The sequence below is a fragment of the Verticillium alfalfae genome, genomic scaffold (assembly GCF_000150825.1).
Source record: "Verticillium alfalfae VaMs.102 supercont1.1 genomic scaffold, whole genome shotgun sequence".
Lineage (NCBI taxonomy): Eukaryota > Fungi > Ascomycota > Sordariomycetes > Glomerellales > Plectosphaerellaceae > Verticillium > Verticillium alfalfae.
This window is the reverse complement of record NW_003315038.1, coordinates 4,758,007-4,782,674: the sequence shown is the minus strand read 5'-3', so window position 1 is coordinate 4,782,674 and position 24,668 is coordinate 4,758,007. Positions and strand designations below refer to the sequence as shown.

At 53.8% G+C, this 24,668-nt stretch overlaps 10 protein-coding genes across 10 annotated transcripts; 4 read left to right on the top strand and 6 right to left on the bottom strand.

Annotated features, from left to right (window-relative positions):
* Positions 1–536: 536 nt before the first annotated feature.
* VDBG_01478 (conserved hypothetical protein) lies at positions 537–2,972 on the bottom strand (the record flags this gene model as incomplete). The annotated part of the gene is made up of 6 exons (XM_003009749.1): positions 537–658; positions 718–1,107; positions 1,164–1,221; positions 1,365–1,966; positions 2,523–2,579; positions 2,732–2,972. The coding sequence occupies 6 exons, from the start codon at positions 2,970–2,972 to the stop codon at positions 537–539; spliced, it is 1,470 nt and encodes a 489-aa protein (XP_003009795.1).
* A 2,666-nt stretch (positions 2,973–5,638) lies between these two features.
* Positions 5,639–6,700, bottom strand: VDBG_01477 (dihydroflavonol-4-reductase; the record flags this gene model as incomplete). The annotated part of the gene is made up of 1 exon (XM_003009748.1): positions 5,639–6,700. The coding sequence occupies one exon, from the start codon at positions 6,698–6,700 to the stop codon at positions 5,639–5,641; it is 1,062 nt and encodes a 353-aa protein (XP_003009794.1).
* Positions 6,701–7,457: 757 nt separating this feature from the next.
* Positions 7,458–8,273, bottom strand: VDBG_01476 (pectate lyase D; the record flags this gene model as incomplete). Its single annotated transcript, XM_003009747.1, has 3 exons — positions 7,458–7,565; positions 7,619–8,016; positions 8,075–8,273. The coding sequence occupies 3 exons, from the start codon at positions 8,271–8,273 to the stop codon at positions 7,458–7,460; spliced, it is 705 nt and encodes a 234-aa protein (XP_003009793.1).
* A 2,151-nt stretch (positions 8,274–10,424) lies between these two features.
* Positions 10,425–11,397, bottom strand: VDBG_01475 (phytanoyl-CoA dioxygenase family protein; the record flags this gene model as incomplete). Its single annotated transcript, XM_003009746.1, has 2 exons — positions 10,425–10,790; positions 10,864–11,397. 2 exons carry the CDS (start codon positions 11,395–11,397, stop codon positions 10,425–10,427), a joined length of 900 nt encoding a protein of 299 aa, XP_003009792.1.
* Positions 11,398–12,459: 1,062 nt separating this feature from the next.
* Positions 12,460–12,765, bottom strand: VDBG_01474 (predicted protein; the record flags this gene model as incomplete). The annotated part of the gene is made up of 1 exon (XM_003009745.1): positions 12,460–12,765. One exon carries the CDS (start codon positions 12,763–12,765, stop codon positions 12,460–12,462), a length of 306 nt encoding a protein of 101 aa, XP_003009791.1.
* A 1,587-nt stretch (positions 12,766–14,352) lies between these two features.
* VDBG_01473 (oxidoreductase) lies at positions 14,353–15,864 on the top strand (the record flags this gene model as incomplete). The annotated part of the gene is made up of 3 exons (XM_003009744.1): positions 14,353–14,487; positions 14,578–14,807; positions 14,916–15,864. The coding sequence occupies 3 exons, from the start codon at positions 14,450–14,452 to the stop codon at positions 15,542–15,544; spliced, it is 897 nt and encodes a 298-aa protein (XP_003009790.1).
* An 872-nt stretch (positions 15,865–16,736) lies between these two features.
* Positions 16,737–17,372, top strand: VDBG_01472 (predicted protein; the record flags this gene model as incomplete). The annotated part of the gene is made up of 1 exon (XM_003009743.1): positions 16,737–17,372. The coding sequence occupies one exon, from the start codon at positions 16,737–16,739 to the stop codon at positions 17,370–17,372; it is 636 nt and encodes a 211-aa protein (XP_003009789.1).
* A 330-nt stretch (positions 17,373–17,702) lies between these two features.
* Positions 17,703–19,253, bottom strand: VDBG_01471 (polyamine transporter 2; the record flags this gene model as incomplete). The annotated part of the gene is made up of 4 exons (XM_003009742.1): positions 17,703–17,836; positions 17,883–18,634; positions 18,683–19,066; positions 19,111–19,253. 4 exons carry the CDS (start codon positions 19,251–19,253, stop codon positions 17,703–17,705), a joined length of 1,413 nt encoding a protein of 470 aa, XP_003009788.1.
* A 1,692-nt stretch (positions 19,254–20,945) lies between these two features.
* Positions 20,946–23,000, top strand: VDBG_01470 (choline dehydrogenase; the record flags this gene model as incomplete). The annotated part of the gene is made up of 3 exons (XM_003009741.1): positions 20,946–21,212; positions 21,305–21,459; positions 21,527–23,000. 3 exons carry the CDS (start codon positions 20,946–20,948, stop codon positions 22,998–23,000), a joined length of 1,896 nt encoding a protein of 631 aa, XP_003009787.1.
* A 725-nt stretch (positions 23,001–23,725) lies between these two features.
* VDBG_01469 (conserved hypothetical protein) lies at positions 23,726–24,605 on the top strand (the record flags this gene model as incomplete). The annotated part of the gene is made up of 2 exons (XM_003009740.1): positions 23,726–24,451; positions 24,543–24,605. The coding sequence occupies 2 exons, from the start codon at positions 23,726–23,728 to the stop codon at positions 24,603–24,605; spliced, it is 789 nt and encodes a 262-aa protein (XP_003009786.1).
* Positions 24,606–24,668: the final 63 nt, after the last annotated feature.

The window sequence follows — 24,668 nt, the reverse complement described above, 5'->3', positions numbered from 1 at the left end:
ATCTAAATTTAATTACATATAAAAAAGATTTAAAAAAAAGTAATATAATATTAATTAAATTAAAGAATATATTATATTTTAAAATAAATATAAGTATAAATATATATAAAAATATATATATAAATATAAGTATAAATATATATAAATATATATATATAAATATAAGTATAATAATAAATATAATTATAAGTATAAGTATAAATATAGTAATAAATATAAATATAAGTATAAGTATAATAGTAGGTATAAGTATAAGCATAAGTATAATTTTAAGTATAAGTATAAGTATAGTAATAGGTATAAGTATAAGTATGAATATAAGTATAAGTATAAGTATAGTAATAGGCATAAGCATGAGCATGAGCATGAGCATGGTAATAGGCATGAGCATGAGTATGAACATAAGCATGAGCATGAGCATAGTAATAGGCATAAGTATAGGCATGAGCATAGGCATGAGCATCGGCATGAGCATGGGCATAAGCATGGGCATGAGCATGAGGATAGCAATAGATATAGCAGTAGGCATGAAATGACTAAAACCGTTCCAGCGCCGGATCCGAGGCGATATAGTCCTTGATCGCCTTCATGCCCTTTCGGGATGTACTGAAATCGACCCAATAACCATCATTCGTCTTGCACATGACAGTGGAATGGACTGTGAACGTGGTGTTAGTAATCCTCTGAAGCCCGGTTAAGCTCAGAAAGGCAACTTACATCTTTTAGGCGTCTTTCGCTCTCCGCCGTGGCCCAGGACAAGCAGGCCCAGCGGACGGGTCTCGTCGCCCTGCTTCTCTCTCGTTTTCGCTGCATTAGTGAAATCGACATCTTTCCAGGCTCCACACCAGTTGGTCACGGCGTATGACTTCTCGAATGGTTCACAAATGTGCGTGGACTGGCCGCGCTTGACCATTTCCCGCATCACAGCCAACCCGACGTCGATGCCTTTGGTCGTCAAGGTTTCGTTGACGGCTTGGCGGTTGAGGTACGCAATCTCGCCGACGGACGTGGAGCGCGAGTGACGGTAACGAGATGACGCATAGATTAGGGCGTTGTGGATATAGCCGTTGCGCGCGGGGGACAAAAGCTGAGGGACACGGCCACGCACTACCAATTGTGCGTCAGAGACATTCCGACGGTAAATATGCTTGGTGGAGACTTACGATTGACGGTTTGCGAGAGTGAAATTGTAACAGGTGATGTCTTATACATGTGCGCAAACTGGAGCCCATACTAGTCAGCGCTGTTGCCACATGTCTATGGCCATGGGAAGAAACCTTTGTCAAGATGCCAGTCAGAATGTCCGCGTGCGAGATTCCCGGGTCAGCCCCGTACTTCTGCTCCAGCTCTTTCGACGTCCGTACCCGCATCGACTCGACCATCTGGAGCGGGAAGAAGATGATGTGGCTCTCCTCGGCATGTAGGATCAGGTCCAGGATGAAGCCGAGTAGCACGAACAAGTACTCGCCATACCGCCTGACCCGCATCCACCCCTTACGGTGCGTATCCCGCTTCGGGAAATCCTCAAATGCCTTATCATGTGGAAGTACCTCTTCGTCGTACCCTACGAACGGAGGAGGTGCTTTCCCCTCGAGAATACCCATCCATGCTTTCACAATGTTGGCGAGACCAAGCTGGTCGCCGAAGACATGCAGCATGCTGATGGCGATGACAGTCGCGTCGGTAAATGTGCGGATGTGGACGTAGAGGATCGGGGCGTCAGCAGGATCATCCTTTTGCTCAAAAGGCCAGTCGGCGGGTCTGAAGCAGCTGTCGACGTCGTCGATGGGCTGGAGGAAAGCGATGCCGCTGCCCGGGGAGGGACGTTTCAATGATTCAGTGACAGTGTCAATGGAGGCCTCGGTGTCTTCCGAGGTCCAGTTGAAAAGCACGTATTCATCGTTGAATATCTTGGGAAGATGATACTCCCACTGTCCGTTTTGGGTACCTCGGACCACGCGCGCCCCTAATTTGCGCCAGTGTTACGGACAGATCTGTCAGCGCGTTCCGAAGAGCATCGACGTCTAGACGGTCGTTCACGATGAAGAACGTGCGCGTTCTGATGTTAGGAATAGGGGCGATGAGATCGGTGAGTGGGATGGGAATGGTGTCCATCTTGTCCCTATACTAGCACTCCAGCTAGACTGAGTCTGATGAATGATCGGTTAGCTGAGAAACGGCATTGTCAAAGGGGCGAAGGATAGTTGGCGCCTTTTAGGTAGTCCTCAACTCTTCCCAATAGGTGATACGGCTTATACCCGGCTGTTCCACTGGGCTGAGGCTGCGCGTCAGCAGCTAGTTCACCAAGAGGCCCGAGCTCATGGGTCAGGGTATCATTTCCTCTAAAAGGGGTACGTAGGCCTCCACCCATCGTTCGCCTTATCCATATAGAGGTCATTAAGGCCTCATTCCAGCGAGACGTTCGATGACCAGCCCCTTAGAAAATAGCAGTATCTACTTGCTTCATCGTTCCGGGCGGTGACTATACTCTATAGCACATGGCAGCCGTGATGGGGACGAACCCGTCCACTGGATTCCTCGGCCCACGGATGGGCGCTCTCTCCGGCGCTGAAAGCGGTCTTTGACACCCGTCATTAGCGCTTATTAGCTCGTGGATAACTAACTTTCCGCTAGCCCAAACAGTCGCATGCGCGATTATGGGGCTGGATTGAAAGGATCTAGAGAGTTCACTCTAACGCCCGCGTCGACAATTTAAGCCTCGCTAGCTCACGGTCACCATTCGGGCGCGGTACATGGTCGCGCTGGCGCCGGGTGAGGCGTTGCCCTGTGTCCTTGACAGAGCCCGCTGCAGTCCCGACTGTACGGGCCGCTTTCCTGTGCCAAGATGGGTGGTATGTGGATCGGGATGTGGCAGAATGAGACGGACAGGGGGGCGCCGGGTATTTGGTCGGAGTAGGCCAGAAGGGACCGAGCGCGGAGAAGGTGATAAGGATGGCCAGCGGGCCACACATTCTAGGGAGGTCACTGTTTGGTCAAGAGTGGGATGTCCTGCTGATTTTTGCTATCCTGAGGCGGACGGTGTTGCCAAAGAGGCCGTTGTTTTATCGAGAGTAGAATGTTCAGCTTCCTTACGCTGTTTGGGGGGGAGGGGGGGCGATGGGATGGATTAGGAGGACATTACCAGGCGTTCATCGACCATGAATGTTTGGCTCCCTCAACTTGTGGTGGGATCATGGATCCGGGAAACCTACTCGCAGAGGAGCAACTGCGGTTACGACGTTTGACCTGTCCGCTGATCGTAGTATGATGCCTCTGTTCTGCTGGTGTGCTTACCTGGGAGCACGAAATGCAGCCATCGCTTTTCCAAAGTCGGGGGTAACGGCTGTACTTTCAGATGCCATGGGATGATCAATATTGAGGATTATGAATCTGGGCTCAAAACGTCAGCTGATGCGGACAGTGACAACGCTCGAGTTGCGCTTTGGCAGATGCCGCCTGAAGTGCATGTCAGGGATGCAGCGAACGCCGTTGGCACCTTCCTTCTCGATTGTTACCCCGCCATGGCTCTCTAATCCAAAACCCATCAACAATATCCCAGAACACCGCCACATCCCCTCCCTGCTGCATCTGCATCTTGATTCCGCTAACATTGCTTTTGACAGGGCCGAGTACAAGACCAATGCAGGAATAAAGTATCACACACAAGGGCCGAACCACATAAGAGGAGGACAATACGGGCAGGGTTGGGAATGGCATCCATGAGATGATCGGCGTAAGAGCACCGAACACGTAAGAGGAGGAATGATTCGCGGGCAACGGGAGACGAGCTGAAGATCCGAAACCGACCGACGGCAACATAAGCGAATCGAGGTTGAGCATGCCGGCTAAGAATGGCTTCCACCGATCAACGCAAGATCACGGACTGCACAGGAGCAATACACGGGGGCAAGAGCTTGAGAGCACAAGGTCACAAGAGCCTGACATGGGCGAGTCAGGAAAGCAGTCCGAAAGGCAGTCCAAACGTTTTGTGCTCAAGCATTACGTTGGTGTGGCCAAGGAAGCATCAACTGTCGGCGGTCGGCGAAAGATTCCAGGATGAAGCAAAATGAGGACACCACGTGGGGCAGGGGAGAGCACGAGAGCCCAACACGAACGAAACCGAGACCAGGGTCCAAATAAGCACTTCTAACCCGTGAGAGAGGTGGCAAGATCAGGCAAAAAGCTTAATCCGATATCGTCAAGGTTGCTGACCGGCTCCTCCAGGCTGCTAGGACGAGATTGGACATATCTCGCAGCCTCCCACATCTGACACGCCTCTACTCGTAGGGTAACGGAGGACCATCCTCCTAAAGACGATTTCTTCATTGTTATTATCTGTGACTTCATAATCGTTGCCAGTGACAGCAAGTACAGTGCTTGTAACCATGGTTGAATCATTTTCCCGTTTGATGTAGATATCGTCAGTCCTGGTATCATGCTCTCCCTGCGACGAAGATGTTCCCCCATGATGCCAACGCTCGCAAGATCATTATTGACAAATAGCTAGAAAGACAAAGGAAGCGAGAAAAAGTCCTTTCACACTGGGTGGGTAGACTCCATGCATCGCGGCCGAGCTCGTCTTGTAGCGCACGGTGTGTGTTTCCCGACCTGCGGAAGCCTGGTCCATGCATGTCGTTATTTTTGTGTCGATTGATTCTTCCGACTTCAACTGGTCCAGATAGTCGTCCGTCAGCTGGCACCAAACAACACAGCTCTCGAGGCCAATGCGGTGAACGTAGGGTGACGGGCAGCATTCGTCCAAAGCGTAGAGACTCTCGTTTGTGTAAAAGGTCGCTACCCAGTTGACGCTGGTGGGAATGCCGTAACCTGATGATGACATTATGTCCCAGGCTTCTGAGCTATTTTCGCATTTCGACATGGCTGCTGGCTGGGCGAGACAGTGTTGGTGTTGTTTAGTGTGCGGAACGCTGGTGCTGCTGCCTGAGTAGGCGCTCGAACGTAGGAATTTTATGATTTGAACGAGTGACGATGCGACAATTGGGCCGTATGCATCGCGTGTCCGGCTTATCTATGTACGTAGATATTCCCGCCAGCTGGTGGTACTGGGTTCCAGCAAATCTGGGATTCCGATCCTCGCTACGTCATTGACGCTACAGGGCTGCGTGCACATGCTCACGATGCCAAATCGGTGAGCCAAGAGGCAGGAGTGTGCCAACGCTAGCATCCAAGCGACAAGCATCCACTGGTCGAAAATAAGATTGCTGCAATCCTTCCAAAAGGATTCCACGAGGCTAACACAAAATGAGAAGCTTACAAGATCATACTACGGCAAAGACAATCCTTTCGCCGAATTTACCGGAAAACCAGGCTCCATGCAATGTTCAGGTTGAACGAGTGATAGTGCTCGTGACGTCATGCCAGCCACGCGCCGCTCGAGACCGCATGAGCGCGAAGGAAGTGTGCCGCCTGGGCAAAACTATGTAACCTCCACGGAATGTACTTGCGGGAGGCCATATTTGTCACTACTTGATCCGTGATGCTTGACGTTGCCGGATTAGCGTGACCTGCACGCAGACAAACCAGACTTTCGAGGCCGATGCAATGCGAATGACTCGTCTTGCAGACAACAATCTAATCGATTCTCGCTGAATGCTCGCTAGGTCCTACCAAGACGACCTTAGAGCTGTCCGTTCGCTTTCAGGCTCTTGGCGCTGGCTATCAGCGCCTCCGTTGCACTCCTAGGCCGCCATCCCAACTCCTCCCGCGCCTTTGCATTCGACAAGGGCCGCTCAACACCAAGCTGCGGCACGACAGTAGCGATAGCCTTGTCGAAGAAGCTTGCCAATTTAAGTAAGATATTCGGCGCGACGAGGCTCGGGACCTTTTTTGAATCTTCTGCTGGCAGGCCCTGCTTGAGATCCGCAGCCATCTGCTTCATAGAAACAATCTGCTCGTCCGAAATAGCAATGTAGCGCTGGCCAGCTGCTTTAGGAGATTCGAGAGCTAGCACATGCAAGTCGGCCACGTCGCGGACGTCGACGACACCGAGATTCAGGTTCGGAATGGCGGGCAACTCCCCAGATAGCAGACGTCGTGGGATTTCGAGACTGGTGTTGACGCCCTTGCCGAGAGAAGGTCCGTACACCAAGGTGGGGTTCACAGTCGCCAACTCAACGCTGCCTTTACCTTCGTTCGCAACCCAGTCCCAGGCTGCGCGCTCCGCGAGCGTCTTGCTCTTTGCGTACGCGCCAACGTGCGATTTGGGGTTCTCCAGCTCCGTCCAGTCCTTCTCCGTGAACGGGTCACCTTTGCTGCGCGGGCCGTGGCCGTACATGACGGAGGCAGTTGATGATGTCACAACGACGCGCTTTACGGTGCCGGCTTCTCTCGCGGCACGCAGCGCCCGAAGCGTGCCCTCACGCGCGGGCTTGATCAGGTCGTTCTCGTCTTTTGGTTCGTCGGCGGGAAACGGCGACGCAACATGCAAAACATAATCAACGCCCGCACAGGCCACATCCCAGCCTCGCTCGCCGAGAAGGTCGACTTCGGTAAACTCAATGGCGTTTACCTGGACGTCGGGAACGCCTGCGGAACGAATGGCGGCGCGTACGTCGTCGCTGCGCTGGAGGGAACGAACAGTAGTGCGTACCCTGTAGTTCTTCTCGAGAAGCTTGTGGATAACATGCAGCGCGATAAAGCCAGATCCGCCCGTTACGAGAACCGTTTTCTCCTCGGCCATGGCTTGGACGATGCGAGTTGGTCGCTGTTTTCCAACTCAACGAGAGTTGCGTTCGATGTAACCGAGAACAATCAGTGGACAGAACGCAAGGGAAACGAAAGGGACGGAGATGAGGAGTTCCTAAGACGAGGAAAATGGCTTTTCTTATTGAGGATTGCCGAAACGAGGGGACGAGCAGAGCGAAGAGGTCTTCTAGGGGCGATATCAGCTGTCAAAAAGATAGTTAGGTAGGGATGTGAATGCATCTTAATTTTGGCTTACAGTGAGGAAGGACTTTGCGCGCGCGGCTTTTCTGTGGAACTGTGGTCTTAAGCTTTGCATCTGGCCGACACCGCGCCACGGGAGGCCCTGATTGGTCGCGCCGGTGGAAGGCCTGGCCTCGCCGAGCAGTGACGGTGCTGCGATGTCAGTACCTAGAAACCTCAATGTCGGTTGCGCATTTGCAACAAACGAGTCGATACGTCCAACCAAGCTGACAGGTAGACAAAGCACATGCTTTTATCGTACCGACAACGAACAGCGAGGCTTCTCAACACAAAAGTTCACGGCCGTGGCGCTCATCAAGGAGCGGCGGCAGCATGACCAAAAGCTTGGCCTCCAAATGACACAGAAATGATTTAATATATAAGAGCCTCCGAGGAAGCAGAGAATATGTACGGATCGAATGCTCAACACAGGCATCCCTGCGGCCTGAGACGGAAGGCATACCGCCTGAACCCACTCGGCTACCGAGTGTTCATGGCAAGGCTGTGCTCTTCTAGCAGAGCTTGGACTTCTTCGGCTCGCAGCCAGGCGTCTTGGCCTTGTCACAGCCGTTGTAGCCCTGGCACTGGGTCTTGGGGAAGCAGTTGTTGGAGTAGGTGGCCTGAAAGATGACATGTCAGCGACGCATCGAACTGCCTGGACGACAAAACATACCCTGTCACCGAGGTTCGTGTTGATGCCGATGAGCTCACCACCCTTCTTGGCCGTGACACCCTCCATGTGAACGGTACGCTTGCAGTTGCTGTTGCCCTTGCAGTTACCGCACGAGCGGTACACCTTGCCGTAGTCCTCGGCGTAGAAGTTGATAATATTCACACGGCCACAGCCGTTGTGCTGGATGACCTTGTCGGCGGCGTGGTAGGCTCCGCCGCCGATGATGTTGGAGGTGCCGGAGCCGGTCAGCGAGATGGCATCCTCGCAGACATCCTCGAACCAGGCAAACTCGACGTTGCAGCTGCCGCGGCAGTGAATGCCCTCCTTCTGGTTGGCGCCAATGATGACGTTACGGACGGTAGCACCATCCTCGAGAATAAAGACGGCGTCCTTCTCACCTAGAGTCACCGAGATGTTAGCAAGCCGTCGCACCGCAGCAGGGCGGGAGCCACGCACCGCCCTCGCTCTGACCGGAGCACTTGACGCCACGGTCGTAGCGCTTCCACTGGCCGTCAAAGGTCTGGCCCTTCTTGATGACGTAGGCAGACTTGTAGGAGACGGTGCCGGTGGCCTTGGGGATGCCACCGCTGTAGCCGAGGCATGCCATGGCGGCGGGCAAGGCCGCGAAGAGAGTGAAGAGGCTGGAGGCGTGCATTTTGAAAGAATGTGTACCGGTCAACGGTGTGTCGATGTAAGAGAAAATGAATGGAATAGTTGCGGATGGAGTCGTAGCTCCCGCAAAGTTAAGATAGCGGGCCATTGCCTTTATACTTAGCCATGATCTTTCCAGAACATCCGCTGACAGAGAAACAGATGGCCTTGTACGGGACTAGGGTCTTGGTCGGTTCCGTGAACTGCCCAGCTTGGAAAGCCACGGACAAACATGGCGGAGACGTTGGGCACAAGGGCGCTCTTTCGGAGATTCAGCGAGGGCAGGCCAATGTCAACAAGGATTCACTGTCCTTGGCCCACCAGAAGAAGCATGACAGGCATATCTCCGGGCATGCACTCCACCGGCCGGTAGACCCGGACGGACGTCGAAGATGCGGTAGTCCCTCTCCGAAAAGCTTGCGCTGAAACTTGATCGGACTTGGCTCGAAGGTTGCTCAAATTATGCTTATGTGGTGGGTCTCGTGGCCAGGGTAGGGTCGTTTTCGAGATTACACGGATCCGACGCCAAGGGTGGCAGTCAGCCACTCTACACGAACCTCTCCGAACCGGGTTCGGAGGCGAAGGCCGTCATCCTCAGCTGATACAAGCGAGGCGCGCCAATCGTTCTTCGAGGACGAGAGCTTCGCGACAGAGAGGTACCGTCGCTTCGAGCCGTCGTTCTTCCTTTGATCGTGACAGTCGGACTCGGCCTAGAGTGAGTTGCTTGTTCGATCGGACGCTAAGACAAGGGCAAACTTAAACTCTCGAGCTGTTCACAGCAATCGTTGACTCTAGGGAAGTTTTCTGAGGGTTCTAGTCATTCTCGCACGGCAATCGATGCCATGGACAGGACGGGGTTCTTCTCTCAGTGGGTCTAGCCAGCAGACATCGTGGGAATAGCCCAGGATTACCCCGGGTACCCAGCGAATACGCTAGACTGCGCCTCAATAGATGAAACATTGACGGGCCTCTAATCAAGGCTAACGATCAGCTTCCCCAAATCTGAGGTTATTGTCCTGGCGCTTCGGTTCGTCAAGCGAACTCGTTATTCGATCTGGACGTTCGCTCTGACAGGGGGCCTCGACGTGGTAATGCGTACTGCATCACTTAGATCAGCTGCTGATCATGGTGGTTCGAGTTCTGTAGAATTAATCCATCCAATCGCAGATGCTTGGGATCGTGTCGCAGACGGAAAACGCTTGATCGTGGTGCAGAGAGTCTCCATGGCCGCCAAGTCTGTAGCATTCTGGGGCTCGGGATCAACCCGGGCTCTTGCACGACAGATCAGTTGGTCTGACCGAGTACTAGGCCTCCAGCAGCTATTGAGTCAGCCGACCAGGAGCAGCAGAGGGGGCTGACCAGGCGCGTTCGGCTTTTGCAAGCCTGAGAAGCGCGACCCGAGAAGTTGTGGATGCCGACGAATACGCCAGGCTTGGGGCTGGTAATTAACGATCATAGTCCCCATACGAATGGTGGCTTGGCACTGCGCGCCCTTCAATGAACCTCCAAGGGCACTGCTTTTTCCGCCTCGCTTTGACATCACAAACCTTGTGTGGTACTCCTGTCATCTCAAGGGGCCCTCGTCCGAGATGGTCAAAGGGCTCGTGTTGAATCCATGCTATTTGACAAAGTGGTCTCCTGAGACAACATGAGGCTAACTTTGCACCCCTAGAACGGCTGCGGCTTGCAGTGCCGAAGAGAAGTTTGCCCGCGCAAAGTAGCTCGCGGACTCCAGTGAAGCATTTACATGGTGCAATTGAACAACTCTCATCATGAGTAGTGGCTGCCAGAGGTTTGAGATTTCAGAAGACTTTCTTTTTTGCTTTGCAACAAGATGGCTGCGTTCTCTGATCAAGGATGACCGGGTGTCGCGCATTGGGTACCGCCATGCCATGTATGGAAAGTCGTTACTTGGTTCTAGTACTCTGGCGGCCTTGCTGCTGTTGAAGCGCAAGACTTTTTGACCACTGTCATGCGTTGTTGGACCTTGCCCGGCAATGATCAACCTACAGGACGGTAGCCTCTTAATCGATGCACTACGGAGACTTGCGTGGAACTCATCAAAGACGGGAATAAGCCGTAATCAGCGGTGAACCAAACTCGTGACTAGATCTACGCACAAATTTGCTGTATCGCGTACCATACGATAACCACACTACAGTTTACTGTGGCCAGTGTTGCTGGCTCCCCACCGCTGTAGGTGTCTCTCTGCAGCCTTCCGGGGGCTCATGCCGTCGACGTGTCCAATGAACGGCGCTGCAACTTGGTACCCAAGCATGTCGACAATTCTCTTGGGAATGTCAGGGAGCTTCTCAAAGTCAACAGCGAGGAACTGATTTTCAATGGTGCGGATCCACGGCTGGCAATACTGCACAGTCAGGGCGCGACGGTCGCTGTTGGAGGTGTTGCGGCCGCCTCCGTGCCAGAGGGTGCCGATGAAGTAGACGATGCTGCCCTTGGGCATAACGACGGGGACGGCCTCTGCGCGGCTCGGGATACGATCGGCGCCCCACGTGTGCGACTTGGGCACAACAACCGTCGCGCCGTTGGTTGAGGTGTAGGGATCGAGGGCGATCATGATGGCCTGGTTTGACAGTCAGCAGGGTGAGAAGGGGAACTAAGGCGGATCTCTGTAAGCCGACGTACAGAACCCAGCGGCCTGTGTGGCCGTGTAGAGTAGCGTATGCATCGTCGTGGTGGAGCGTCTGGGGCTCCTCGCCCGGCTGAATGTTGATGCTCTGGAAGTTGCTCAGGAGGAATCCGGGGTCGAGGAAATAGTTGTTCAGGGCCTCGACTTGGGGATGAATGGCAAACTTGTCGAAGATCCTGGACTTGTTGATGAGCGTGTAGATGCGCCTCGTCTTAAAACCTTCAAAGTTGTTACGGCCGTGAGCACTGGCAGGGCCGCCAAGTTCGGTTGAAACGCTGAGGCGCTCTACTTCGCCGAGGGCCTCATTGATTTCTATGTCCCCAAAGGCGTTCTCGATGACGACGAAGCCACTTTCGATAACGTGGTCGATGAGCTTCTGCGTTTCCGGGTCGGCGGGTTTGCGATAAAGCTTGGCGGAGGCGCCGGTATGGCCGTTGATGATGGTGTTGTTCGGTGGTTCCTCTGGTTGATACGACATTGTACTTGCAAATCGGCGTCCACCAGGATGCCTGGGGCAGTAAGTGGTCTGTAGTTTCGCGCTGGTGCTCCAACGTCCGTGTTGGCATGTAATCCGTCCATGGGCGGCTCCGTCTGATGGTCTATATCTTGACGACCTTGGAGAAAGAAGCCGAGGCACAGAACGGAGGTTACATTCTGGAGCTCCCAAGTACTCGAGCACCCCGCATCTGTGATATAGTACCGAAAGCGCTCGTACGACGCGGGCAAAGTATGTTTAAGGTTTCCCCACCTCACGGCCGGCATGTGCGTTTCCCCGCTCGTGACTTTCCGAGCAATTGGCTGTCGAAATACCTGACTGGAACTCCGCAGTCCGGCTGCCTCGGCTTCCTCGTCCCACTCCGGATTTACGGTTCAGTTGATGTGTTGCTCCGAGACCCGCCGCGTGGGGCCCGGCGATAATCACTGCGTGTTCACGCCGTTTCCGAGCAGCGCGCGTCATGCGATTCGGCCCAGGTGCTCCTGCTGGGAGGGATCGAAACTTGAGATACCTTAGGCTCTGTAATTCATGGTGGGCCGCTGGCATAACACAGAATCGGGGCTGTCCGGCGTCTGAATGACGCCCTTATAAAGAGGCCGGTGATGGGCAGCTGGTCTGAACAGCAGCGGCCCAAGGAAACGATATTTGTGATGCGCGTTGTAGGTGCTCGCGTCGAATGCCAGATTCGATCTCCAGTGCATGGTTTGCTACTCATTGTTCGAGCACTTGGTTCAAAAAATTAAGTCTCTGATACGATCGGCGTCGACATTGGCTCCGCGAGCGTGGATCTGACAGGATAGCTTTAGCGCGCCGCCGAGAGTCATCCTCGACGGGCACTTGGCGGAGAATGGCCGGCCATGCGGAGGGATCTGGTCCACAGGTCTTGGTCTATTGGGTCCGGGACGCCTCTACCAACCTGCTGCCATCGCTCACCGTGTCCGCAGTCGTGATGGTATGGTGGAGCTGCCATTAGGATTACCACGTCAGAAAGTTCCTCTTGTGCGGTCTCGGCCGACGTTTCAATCATCCATCGCGCAACATGGTTTAATGAAAGAAATTTACAGAAGCGAAGCAATCGGGTTTGCCAGACACGGGGTTCGGAGATAGCCAGATTGACGTGACGAGCCGAGCCGACGCACGAAGCCGGCCGGCCAGGGGCGTGATCTCGTGAATCCAAATTCTTAAAGTCCCCGGAACTGCATACGATTCGCCGTAGGGGGCACCATACTCGCGAGCATCGCAGAGAAGGATGTCACGGCATCTCCAGTTCCAGCAGGTAGGCAGATCGCAGGACTTAGTCGCGGTTGCGCTGCTCGATGGTATTGAGACACCTTCGGCAGTATGAGCCATTATTTTCTCCTTGGCGTGCTCGGCAGACAGAGGTTCCCAATAACATCGCCAGGTTGTCGTCTCGTCCCGGAAGATCAAAGGTTGCTGGGTTTGCTTTTATTCCATAACGCTCGGCTCAAAGCACATACTTCCTGTGAACGTCAGCCGTCCGTTTAGATGCAACATGTTTCTTTCATGACACAAGACTTGAACTGTATATACCAAGAATTCGAGCTCTAAGAGCAACAACTTCTGGGACTAGTCATCTAGTCTTTTCATACCTAGTATGGCTCGACTTTTAACTTTGGAATTTTCTGGCTCTACGTGCAAAGTCATCATGTCCCACGGTGTATTTACGGGATCTGTAGAAGGGTGAAAAAGAATATGGAAACCGTGGACCTCGGACTATCTTTGAGGCAAGGCATCAATAACCATGCTGCTGGTATTCGTTGGCGTTCTTTGGGACGTCATCGCAGATGTCAGTGGAAGGGCCGGCGACACGACAGCCAACGGCCTCGTTGATTTTAGGATAGGTCTTGACGATGTTCCGAACGACCGCGTTACTTGATCGGTCGAGACATCAATGCGGACTATCTGACCGAGGTCAAGGGAGTGTAAAGAAGCCGTGTTCACGCCCGTAAGCAGTGGTGTTGGTAATCTGGACATTGGAGAGGCCTGCGGCGGTGGGCCCATCATAGACAAGAATCTTGTGGACAATCAGGACTTCGGGGGGCCTTGTCGCTGGAGGGCCATATCGGAGGTTGAGGGCGAGCATGGCAGCCACGGCACAGACATCGGAGATAGGCGCGGTAGAGTTGCAGGCATGGGCGGCCCTATTACAGGTGAGGTCAGTGTCGATCTTGAGGTCGGCTAAGGTGCCGCAGTCGCCAACTTCCCACAGCTGAGTAGCGTTGGTGCCAACCTCGGCAACGTCACAGCAGCAGCCAATCGTAGCTAATGCTAGAGTCTGTGGGAGTTAGAGGAAGATGATGTCGATAAGTCGACGTTGGCCGGATTCAGAAGCGTCTTCGTGGTGGATGGCAAGACCTGATATGCGAGTTGCAGCGGGAGACGTCAGGAGCGGTCACGTGGTGTGCGACACTGTATCTCAACCGCAGCGCCTTTGAGGCACTGGCCCGGCGCCACTGCCACGCTTCGACCTTGATGATACTGGCATCGGTAGACGGCATACCTAACGGCTCATGATTGAGCCGATGGAGTGGGTAAATCTTTGCCGAGGTGCAGGTCAAGAGGCTGATTACCACTTGGAGATTTTGAGTTTGCTGGCGGCGCAACCCTTTTCCATCCCGTCGTCGCGTGCGACTGGTTCGCCAAGCTCGGCACGCCTTCCGCGTTGGGTTCAAGGTCAAACGCGGCGATCGGGGCGTCATGAATGCCGTTATCCTCGAAACACCGTGCCGATTACTCAGCCCATGACTGATGGTTGCGGCTCATGGCCGTCCGACATTGGTCTCTCCTCGTCAGCACAACACGCAATCTATGTTTGCCTAAGCTTGGTAGGGAGGAAGGGAAGGAGTCTTGAGTAATGGCGAGCAATGAACTCTAATTTCGTTATAAGAGTTCTATCTGTTCCACACGATCCTTGAAATGACATTTTCATCCGCATTCTTAATCGGTCTCGGACTCACTTGAACGAGTTTCCTATACCACAAGCCACGCCCATCACCACATCAAGTCACCCACCATGGCTTCACCCAATAAGCCCACTGTCCTCATTACCGGGTATGTGTCAAAATAGGCAATGCATTTATGTGCTATTGCACCATCTACTAGTCCCTGCATCTTGAGAGCTTACTGACGCGCGTCTGATAGAGCCTCCCAAGGCGGATCCGGCAACGCCCTGGCCCTCGAGTTCGCAAAGAAGGGCTACCGAGTCTTTGCGACAGCCCGTTCCCTGAGGACTCTTACTAATCTGACCGAGAACGGCATCGAGACCTTGACCGTCGATGTAACGGATTTCGAGAGTCTTGTTAGTTTGAGAGACGAGATCGCGGGCCGGACTGGCGGCAAGCTTGACATCCTCTTCAATAACGCCGGTACCCGTAAGTCGTACTCCTTGAAGCTATCGGTAACATGAAAATTATCTTATGAATTGAGCTCTCTCTACTCCCGCGGCTACAGGAAGGAAATGCACTAATTGGAGTATCTAGTATACGAGGCACCGGCTATTGAGCAAGACCCTGTTCGCGTCAAAAAAATGTTCGAGACTAACGTGTTTGGCCTCTTCGACTCGGTTTCCGTTTTTACACCCCTACTTCTCAAGGCCGCAGCTAGCTCAAGCCGTGCGCCGACTATCGTTAACGTAGCGTCTATTCTCGCCCGTATCCCTATGCCATTCACAGCTAGTTATAATGCTACAAAAGCCGCCGTAGCTAGCTATTCGGATACGCTGAGGTTAGAGCTCGAGCCGCTCGGTATTCGCGTCGTGACGCTCTATATGGGCGAGGTGTCGACTGGTCTCATGTCGACCGAAAACGTTGACTATGGCCCCGACAGTATCTATGCCGACCTGGAGCCCAAGGCCAAGGAGCGCACCGCAAATCATACCAAAACCTCCGTCACCCCGAAAGAGTTCGCTACTGGCGTCGTCTCTCAGGTCGTCGGCAGTAACTCAAACTACATCTGGAAGGGTACTAACGCCTTTCTATGCTGGCTCCTCAACGCCTTCGCACCCCACAAATCATTTGATAGTTCTTTGAAGGATAGTGTCGGCCTTAGCGACAAGGAACTCGTGAGCAAAGTTCTCAAACGAGGCCAGAAGCTGATCTCAAAAGACTGACAAGTCTTGCTGGGCATTGTTTTCTTATTTGTCCTTGCTAGACTAGATTGAAGGGCGCGGCTTCATCCATACAGGACTGACTTGATTATACTTACCTGGTCCGGCGATGAGGAACGAGGCCGTGTACGGATTGCTAGGATATGGTCAATGAAGATAGAATATAGACATGGCGTCTCAAGTACGTAGTGCCTTCTTTAATCGGAACACCTGTCTGTCATGGATGTTAGTGACTTAGCATCTACAGAGGTAGCCTCTTGGGTCACACGCCGACTTTAACGCGTCGCCGGATCGAGGCTTCCAAGGCTATGACCCGCATCCTCGGAAGCCAACGATGAAATGAGCGCCCTACGTGTTCGTGTTAGCAAGCCACGTCATGGATCAGAATCAGCGAAACAGTGACCCAAGACCACCAAGGGACACGTAGTGAGCCATTTCGACATGGCGGCACCACTTCGCAAAAAAGATAGAGCAGATAAGTATATGAGGATGGAAATCTTTGTACTATTAGATGCAGTCTTCTTCACAACAATGATCAATTTAATCCTTACCTTGCATCCATTGTAAAGAGTAATGTCTTGACACAACAAACCTTCAGAGTCACAACGTGTAGTTTGACATGTGCTGTCGCTTAGTAGGTCCCTTGCACATGGATATTCCAGGGTCATCCTCAGATGAGGGGTTCACGGACTCTCATTCCACCTTCCTTTTAAAGAGGTCGCCGTTGCAAGCGCCAGACAGAATCAATTGTCTCCATCGCGCAGGATTTGCTCTGCAGATTCCCTTGTATCTCTTAGATTGCTGTGAGTATTAATCCTTCCAATCGATAACGCTAGACTTTAGCTGTGTACGGCGCAGCAGTTAGCCGGAGGAAGAAATGCGCGCGCCTGCAGCGCATGTACGGTTTACTAGGCATCCAGCCCATGCGACCCACTGCGGACGGGATGAGAATGAGGAAGTTGAGCGCGCAGACGGACCGAGCATTCGACCCCGAAAAGCATCAAGGGTTTGCCAATGTCGATACAGTGATGCATGGCAGTTTCGGCCCTCTTGAACAGAACGCCTATAAAAGCAGCTGTCACACTGTTGATATGGTTGAGAAGACCAGTCATCCAGCCTCCTCATCTCGACTTGCGGCTCGACACCAACGCTTCACATTCCAGCATCACCTCTGACCATACTCATAACTTCAACAATGTTTGCCCACACACTATTAGCTCTGACTCTCGGGGCTTCGTCTTTTGCGACAGCTTCGGCACTACTTCCCAAGGTGCCGGACGGAGATGTTGTCCCCCTTCCAGCCTCTGTGGATGTGAACAGCGTCGACCTCCACAACTTTACCGCTTCAGACGGAAACACGTATACTGTTTGGGTTGCCAAGATGCAGAGCCCAGAGGACGTTCAGCCTACTGGTGCAGATGACGACAGCAACGTTGCCCGTCGCTGGCAGTGGGAGCATTGGCCCAACGGTGTTGACGCCTGCGGTGCTGCAAGCTTTCGAGACGAGACGTCAAACGGATCGCCGCTGACGGACCACTGCATCTGTGTGCGGGACTACGCAAGATATCAGCTCCGAGGTAGATGGGCTTTCGGCCGTGACGACAAGCCAAACAATGGCTGGTTCAACCTGGTCGGTTGTGGAGAATGTGGCTTCCGCGTGTACACGGATAACTTCTTTGGAGCCTTTGTCGGCGACACCGATGTCAGGGACCTCTCTACCGATTCGATCAATCGATACAACAGAGGTGGAAGGGTTGGTGCGGGCGGGGACATGGGTTGCCGCAACTGGGCAGAGCTCGCCAAGGTTCATTGGAGTGTCTTCCGCCAATAGAGCGCAGCATCTTCCTGGTTTCTCGGACTGCGTTGAATAGCCACACAGGCCTTTGCTCGCCCAAATTCAATGTATTCGTCTCGATCTCGTGCTCTGATGTTGACTCTGTTGACCATTGGAAATACCGCATGACACTCGACTCGAGATCCCTACCTTGGATGGACAACAGGAGTGAGTCGCTGACACTGTGCAGGACACCACCAAGGCAATACTGCCTACTTCAGAATCATCCTCAGGAGTTCTTCTCGCCATGTGTGGACGGTGCTGCGTGTTGCCATACGGCTTTGCACCGAGGCCTCCAATTCCACCTAGGTGAAGGTGACCTGCCGGTCATGCCGTCTCGTATCGACTCTTCTTCCGAATGATATGCCCCCATTTGAACAAGACCCAGGGAACCGGGGCGAGGGCCAGGGAGACAAATGCGAGCAAGCTGGCAGCCCAAGGGATACCCAGCGAGCGATACACTACACAAGATCAGCCAGGAACATGCATAGTGCTGCTTGTACGTACTCTGGACCGTGAACAACGGCAGAACCCCTGCCAGAGTGTAACGGGCAAACCCGTTGGCACTTGCTCCGCTCGCCACGTTTGCGCCGGTATACGTGTCGACGGTGTATTGAATGGTTGACACGAAAATGCAAAGATTGCCCCACGCAAAGACGATAATGGCAAAGGCGGGCACTGCCCAGCTTACGTCGTCCCGGGCGGTCCATCCAAACATGAACAAGCTGATGGGCAGGCCGATTGAGCCAAACATGGCCGGGAATAGGCGGTATTCTGGGGGCACCCGCTCAGGATGCAGCTGCTTTGCCCGAGGAAGATAGGATACGACGGTGAGCACGATGATGGTGACTGCGCCGAGCAAGCAGCCGATGACAATGGAGAGGAAGACGAGCCCGGACTGCTCAATTGAGAACCCATGCACCTTCCTAAAGACATAGGGCACACCTGCGAAAAAGGCGAAGAGTGTGGCAAACTCGCAAGCGACGTAGAGCGCGACAAAGGTTATGATGGGCTCCGTGAACAGCATGTGCAGAGGCCGCACTAGAGCTATGCGTAGGAACATGAGAATGTGGCTGCCGAGGGGTATCTTGTCCCCTGTTGGATGGCCAAGCCTTTGGGCCCGGCGTCGTTCGAGAACAGGACGATAGGTCTCTTTGCCCGCCAGAGAGAACAGCAGCGAAGCAGTAGCGAAAAATACCAAAGTCCACTGGGTCCAGCGCCATCCCTTGCGCATGACTACGAATGAACCGATGACGGGTCTTTCACGTCAGCTACTGGGGACAAATGATGGTGGCCGGCAGACGTACCCAAAGCCAGGGCCCAGAAACGGCATCAGGATGAAGAGCGTCGACGGCAGCCCGCGTTGGGCCGGGTGGAACATGTCGCTGATTGTACCAGCGCCCACTGCCAAGCTCGGAGAAAAGGAAAAGCCGGCCATGAATCGGAGGAAACACAGAGCGCCAAAGTTATGCGTCAGGCCTGCGCCGACGGTGAAGAGGGCTCCGAAGAACATGCTCCCGGCGTAGATTGGATGTCGTCCGATGGTTTCCGACAAGGGGCCGCCGAGGACCGGTCCAAGTCCGAGTGCAAAGACGTACATGGAGAGTGGAAGAATGGATTGCATGACGTTGACTCCAAACTCTTCCTGGTACTGGAAAGTGGCTGAGCTGGGAAGCGACGTACCAATGGAGCTACAGATGTCAGCGGCGGCTTGGTTTGAGGGACGGGTTCTTACGCTGTGAAAGCCGCTATTGAGGCGATGAACGTGTTCTTGAACTTCTCACGCGACGGCCAATTCAAGGGGTTTTGCGAGTCGTGCTCCCAGGACTCCGGCGGCGGCGAGGCGACGTCTTTTACCGTGTTGTTCGGCTCATCCATGCTTCGTCGGGTGGGCGTATGGCGCTGAGGGCGTAGAGCCATCCATAGTAGGGGACAAGCTGTAGATATGGCTTGAACAGATGACCAATGTTATTTTTGACGTCGGCAACCTGGCAGCCCGATTACTGACCTGATGGTGTAATTACTGACCTGAGGGCCCGATTACTGAACACCGAGGAAGCTTTTCGGTTGTTCAGTAATCGCACGAGGCAGCACGTGACCAGATAGCCAAGAGCAATAGTTAGGGAGCACAAGGACAGCAAGATCCGGCTCGGGGTGGCATATTGTTCGACTCTATCCGCAATCTGCGGGTTCGTCTGGTACTCATTGCGAAACAAGTTGCGATGCTTTGTAGGTGCTAGGTAGTCAACGGTGCGTGAGACTCTGACTGGGAAGGCACCACCCAACAGACCCGCTGAAACCCCGCAGGCGGTCACCACCTTTTGCTGCTCTCAAAGTTAGCGAGGCCATCTACACCATCAACCTCGTTCTCGGAGCCATGACGATGTCGCAAGACATTTTTGAACAGGTGGGCAATGGTATGTATTGCTCAGCTCTGGCCATGGATAGGTCTGTGGGCCGAAAGCGCGAAGATGCAAAACAGGCGCGTTGTGCAAGCGCCCCTCCCAGTCATGCTTCTCAGGTACCTTTGCGCACTTGACAGAGATCGTAACTTTTGCTGATCATGTTTTCTGTCTGAAACCAGACGATGCAGACGTTGACATTTAACTATATGTAGAAAGCCTCGGCTCCGAAGTCTACTCCAAAGACGCTGCCCCCGCCCGACTCTCGAGCACCAAAATACCACCAGCAGCCATTGTCGAACCCTGGCCCCTCTGCGAAGCGGCCATCATGGGATGCCACGGCGTGCACACTCGCTTCTAGGTAATCATTTCCTCCGGTCGCCGAGCGGCTAGGTGATCTCATGATCTCGACCAGCACCTCGTTGGCGAGGGGGGCCGGGGCGCCGCGGGGGTGCTCGAGTCTGGCCGGCTTTTGAGAAGGGCTTGCCAGCTTGACCTGCGACTGTCCTACTCATACGCTGCCGAATCTGACAGTGGTCCAAGCCGTGGCTTCCGAATATTTATGTTTGTTCTCGATCGTAAACGGTGTCCAACACAGCGATCAGCGGACAGAAAAGAATGACCTTGAATGCGATTTGGACGGGATGACATTTTTACCCTTTCGGGCGCCTCGATCCACAAACATTTAAAGATGCGGGGTGGGTACCTGGTCCACTCATGATCCCCATTCTGAGCTAAGCCTGATTTAATCTAGATGCTAATCTAAAGTAAGGGATCTCATGGAAGTTTGGTTGCTTCCACGGCGGCACTTGTATTGCACTCAGCTTCTGGGTTCCGACGTAGATTTCTGTTCGACATCAATTTGCTTGGTCAGCCGGTTGGAAATTATCACATTCATGGCCAACATGGCAGCAGACGCGGTGCAGCAAAGCGACAAGGGTTCAACTAAGTCAGAGTCATTGCGCCGAAGTGGTCAGAGAAGAGTCGATATTGCCAACAACGCCAGGACCTCACTCATCGGCTGAATATATAAGGGTGCGTCGCCTGTCTGTCTCCAACTTTCACTCCTCATCCCATACTGCTTCCTCTCCAAGATATTTTCCAGCAATCTCTCTTGTAACCATCAGCATCAGTTGCTCGCTACCGAATCATGCGGTTCATAAACCTCATGGAGGCACCTCGTAGCCTCGGCAGCATCCTGCTTGTCGCCAGCACCATCTTTGCCAATCCGGCAACCGCCAACTCGGTTGATACGTACGACTATGTGGTCGTCGGCTCCGGTCCCGGAGGCGGTCCCTTGGCCGCCAATCTCGCCCGAGCTGGCTTTAAGACACTGTTGCTTGAGGCTGGCGACGACGACAGTGCTTCAGAGGTCACTAACGCCATTGCATTGACGAACACTGCGGACACCACTGCCATGACGTGGACCTACTGGGTTCGTCACTACGACGATATCGAACTGACGAAGAGATACCAGCATCTCACCTGGAGGCTTCCCAACGGGAACCTCTGGGTTGGTCCTGGTAGCAACTGCGCCCTCCGGGAGCAGAGATTGTCGGCATCCAGTACCCCCGTGGCGCCACACTAGGAGGATCATCTATTGTCAACTCTGCCTTGACTGTACAACCAGCCAACAGCGACTGGGATTATATCAAGGATCTCACAGGCGATGACTCGTGGGGGTAAGCTGCTCCCGAACCCGTCTTTGGTTGTCTGTTGGGAACAAATCAGCTAATGCATCAAAATTAGCGCCGCTCATATGGGAGACTTGTTCATCAAGCTGGAAAGGAACCAATACCTCCCTCGTGGTACCCCGGGCCACGGCTTCGATGGCTACCTTGAAACAATCCTGGGCAACGGGACCGTTTTTCTTTCTTCGCCGCAGGCGAATGCGGTCCTAAAAGCCATGGCCGCAGAAGCAGGGCAGAATCCCGAAGACCTGAAGAACATCCTGAACACCGACCCCAACCAAACCCTGAACCCTGACCGGGACCAGATCACAGGTCTTCTGGGAAACCCGCAGCATGCCAATGCTACCTGGGCGCGCTACAGCTCGAGGAACCGAGTGCTGGATACCGTGCGCGCCGTCAACAAGCACGGAAAGAAGCGGTTTCCTCTGGAAGTTCGTCTCAACTCTTATGCGACCAAGGTACTCTTCAACAAGGCCCGAGGACACTCGCTGCCTCGTGCCGTAGGTGTCGAGTACCTCGACGGCAAGAGCGCCTTTCAGGGTGACCTCCGGTACGATTCCAGGGTCAAGAAGACGTTGCGCCAGGTCTTTGCTCGCAAGGAGGTGATCCTCTGTGGCGGCTCATTCGGATCGCCTCAACTGTTGCTCCTCAGCGGCGTTGGACCAGCTGCCGACCTCAAGGCCCTGAACATCCCAGTCGTCGCCGATCGACCTGGCGTCGGTCGCAACATGCAAGACCACAACGAGATTGCCCTCATTGGTCACGGTACCCAGGCGTTCAACTATGACGCCGCTCCCGGCGGCCCTCGATCTCAGTGCACCTTTGGAGCTCCTGGCGACCGCTGTCTTGAGCTTTATCACCAGGGCCAGGGACCGTATGTCCAGCCCACCCTGACTCAATTGGCTTTTCTCAAGACCAACCACACCATCAACGACGAACGCGACATTGCCATCTTCCCCGGATCCTTTGGGTTCCGTGGCTTCTGGCCTAGGAACACGGGACAGAAGTGGGACGACCCTCCGATGACCTGGGGCATGCACAGCGTCCACATCCACGGCAACAGCACGGCTGGATACCTCAAGTTGCGCTCGGCCGACCCGACGGTGACGCCTGAGATCAACTTCCGACACTTCAATGGTACAGGCGCCGCCAACGACATCGCCGCCATCAAGGAGTTCCTTGCTTGGGGTCGCCGTGCTTTCAATCGTGTGCAGGCGCCATTTGCTCCGTACAATATCACCTGGCCTCCTTGTTCAGGCACTATTGGTGCCGATGGAAGCTGCTCCGTGGCTAATAGCGACGAAGACTTCATTCGTGAGAATATTTTTGGTCACCACGTGATCGGTACCTGCTCCATCGGCCCCAAGTCTAACAAGAATGCCGTCCTGGACTCCAAGTTCCGTGTCCGTGGTGTGTCCAGTCTGCGGGTTGTCGATGCCAGTGCGTTTCCGAGGTCTCCTGGAGCGTTCCCGGTCCTTGGAATCTACATGTTGAGTGAGAAGGCATCGGAGGATATTATTGGGGGTCGTTGAATGTATTTAACTTGCGCGATCCACTGCAGCTACGCTAGAGTCCCTCCCACGATTATTTCAGTCTTGGGGTGTGAGAAGAATAGGGAGCTGTGTAGAGCAGTGAAGTTAAAAACAGCTTTACTCACGAAATATCAATGGCACCGTTACGCTCAGACCAGACGACCTCAGGGATGTGCCTGATATCCATCTCAATTTTTAACTTTTCAATCTAAACGACTACCATGTTGATCTGGATCCAATGCTAGAGGGGTCAAATCTGTCCGTCCCTTGTTCGACAACCTGAGAACTGCGTCTCTGTGCTGCGGGCGTCGAACATACCAAAGACAAGCAGAAAAGATATATCCGTAGCCAGACTCACTCTCACCACGCATCTGGGAGTTGTGAAATCGGACCAAACAGTGATCCCATGGCTGTTCTCTACTCAAAGTTCCGGGTCAGATGTGTTCGCAATCTCCTTGTTGTCGATGGATCAGCTTTCCCGGTGCAACCTGGAGCAGAGCCTAGTCTGTCGACTTTCATGATTGGCGGGTTTTGCAACGTATTTTTCAAAGTATTAAGTACTTGGATTACGATGAGTTTTCAGGTGTAGGTGATACCAGGCCTATCGCGCATAGTCGCTTGGCTGTCAGCTGATGTTGATGCCAAACCATCAAGGTGCTTGGGCCATGACTCATCGTAACACAACGTGAACCAATATCCTACCTCTCATCAACAACACCAACACCATGGGCCGCACACAGCCATCAATCGGCCAGCCGCCGGCCTCATTTCGCCGCGCAGCTCGGGCGAAAAAGGCCAAGGCGACGATTAATCAAGTGGTACCCGGCCTACTGCCGACACATCCCCGCGCGCGTCGCGGGCTAGACGCGGCAGAGCTCATCGTCAATCCACCACCGAGGACGAGCAACCAGGAGCCCCATGCTCTTCGTCTCAAACTCCGATCCGCGGATACGCTCAAAGCTGCCCGGGCTCTTGTCGACGCAGATGCCTCTGTTCGCGTGGCGGTCCTCAACATGGCTTCTCCGCTACACCCTGGCGGTGGGTTCTTGAACGGCGCCAGCAGCCAGGAGGAGTCGCTGTGCATGCGCACCACACTGTTGCCGTCGCTAAAAGACGAGTACTACCGGCTGCCCGAACTTGGGGCCATCTATACACCTGATGTCATGGTGTTTCGGGATGCCGACGGCGGTGATGTAGTTCTCGAGAAGCGCAACCGCTGGTTCGTAGACTGCATCACGGCAGCCATGCTACGGAACCCCGAAGTTGAGCGTGACGACGAAAAGGGCTGGGGACGATACGTCAATGTCAAGGACCGGGAACTGGCAGTGTCAAAGATGCGAATGGTCATGCGCATTTGCCAGGACAAGGGCGTCGAGAAGATTGTCCTCGGCGCATGGGGCTGCGGTGCATATGGGAATCCAGTGGGCGAGGTGGCTGCAGCATGGCGCAAGGTATTGTTGCCTCAAATTGTCTCAAAGGGTAAAAGGGTTGTGGAAACGTGGAAAGGCATCGAGGAATGCGTGTTTGCGATCAAGGATCCAGGTATGGCGGATGCCTTTGCTGCGGCGTTTGGAGATGGAGTTGGAGCGGGAGGGCCTTGGGTGAGGCAAACGAAGATGACGAGGGATGACGATGAGGATAATGAAGACCGACGAGAACTGCTGAAAT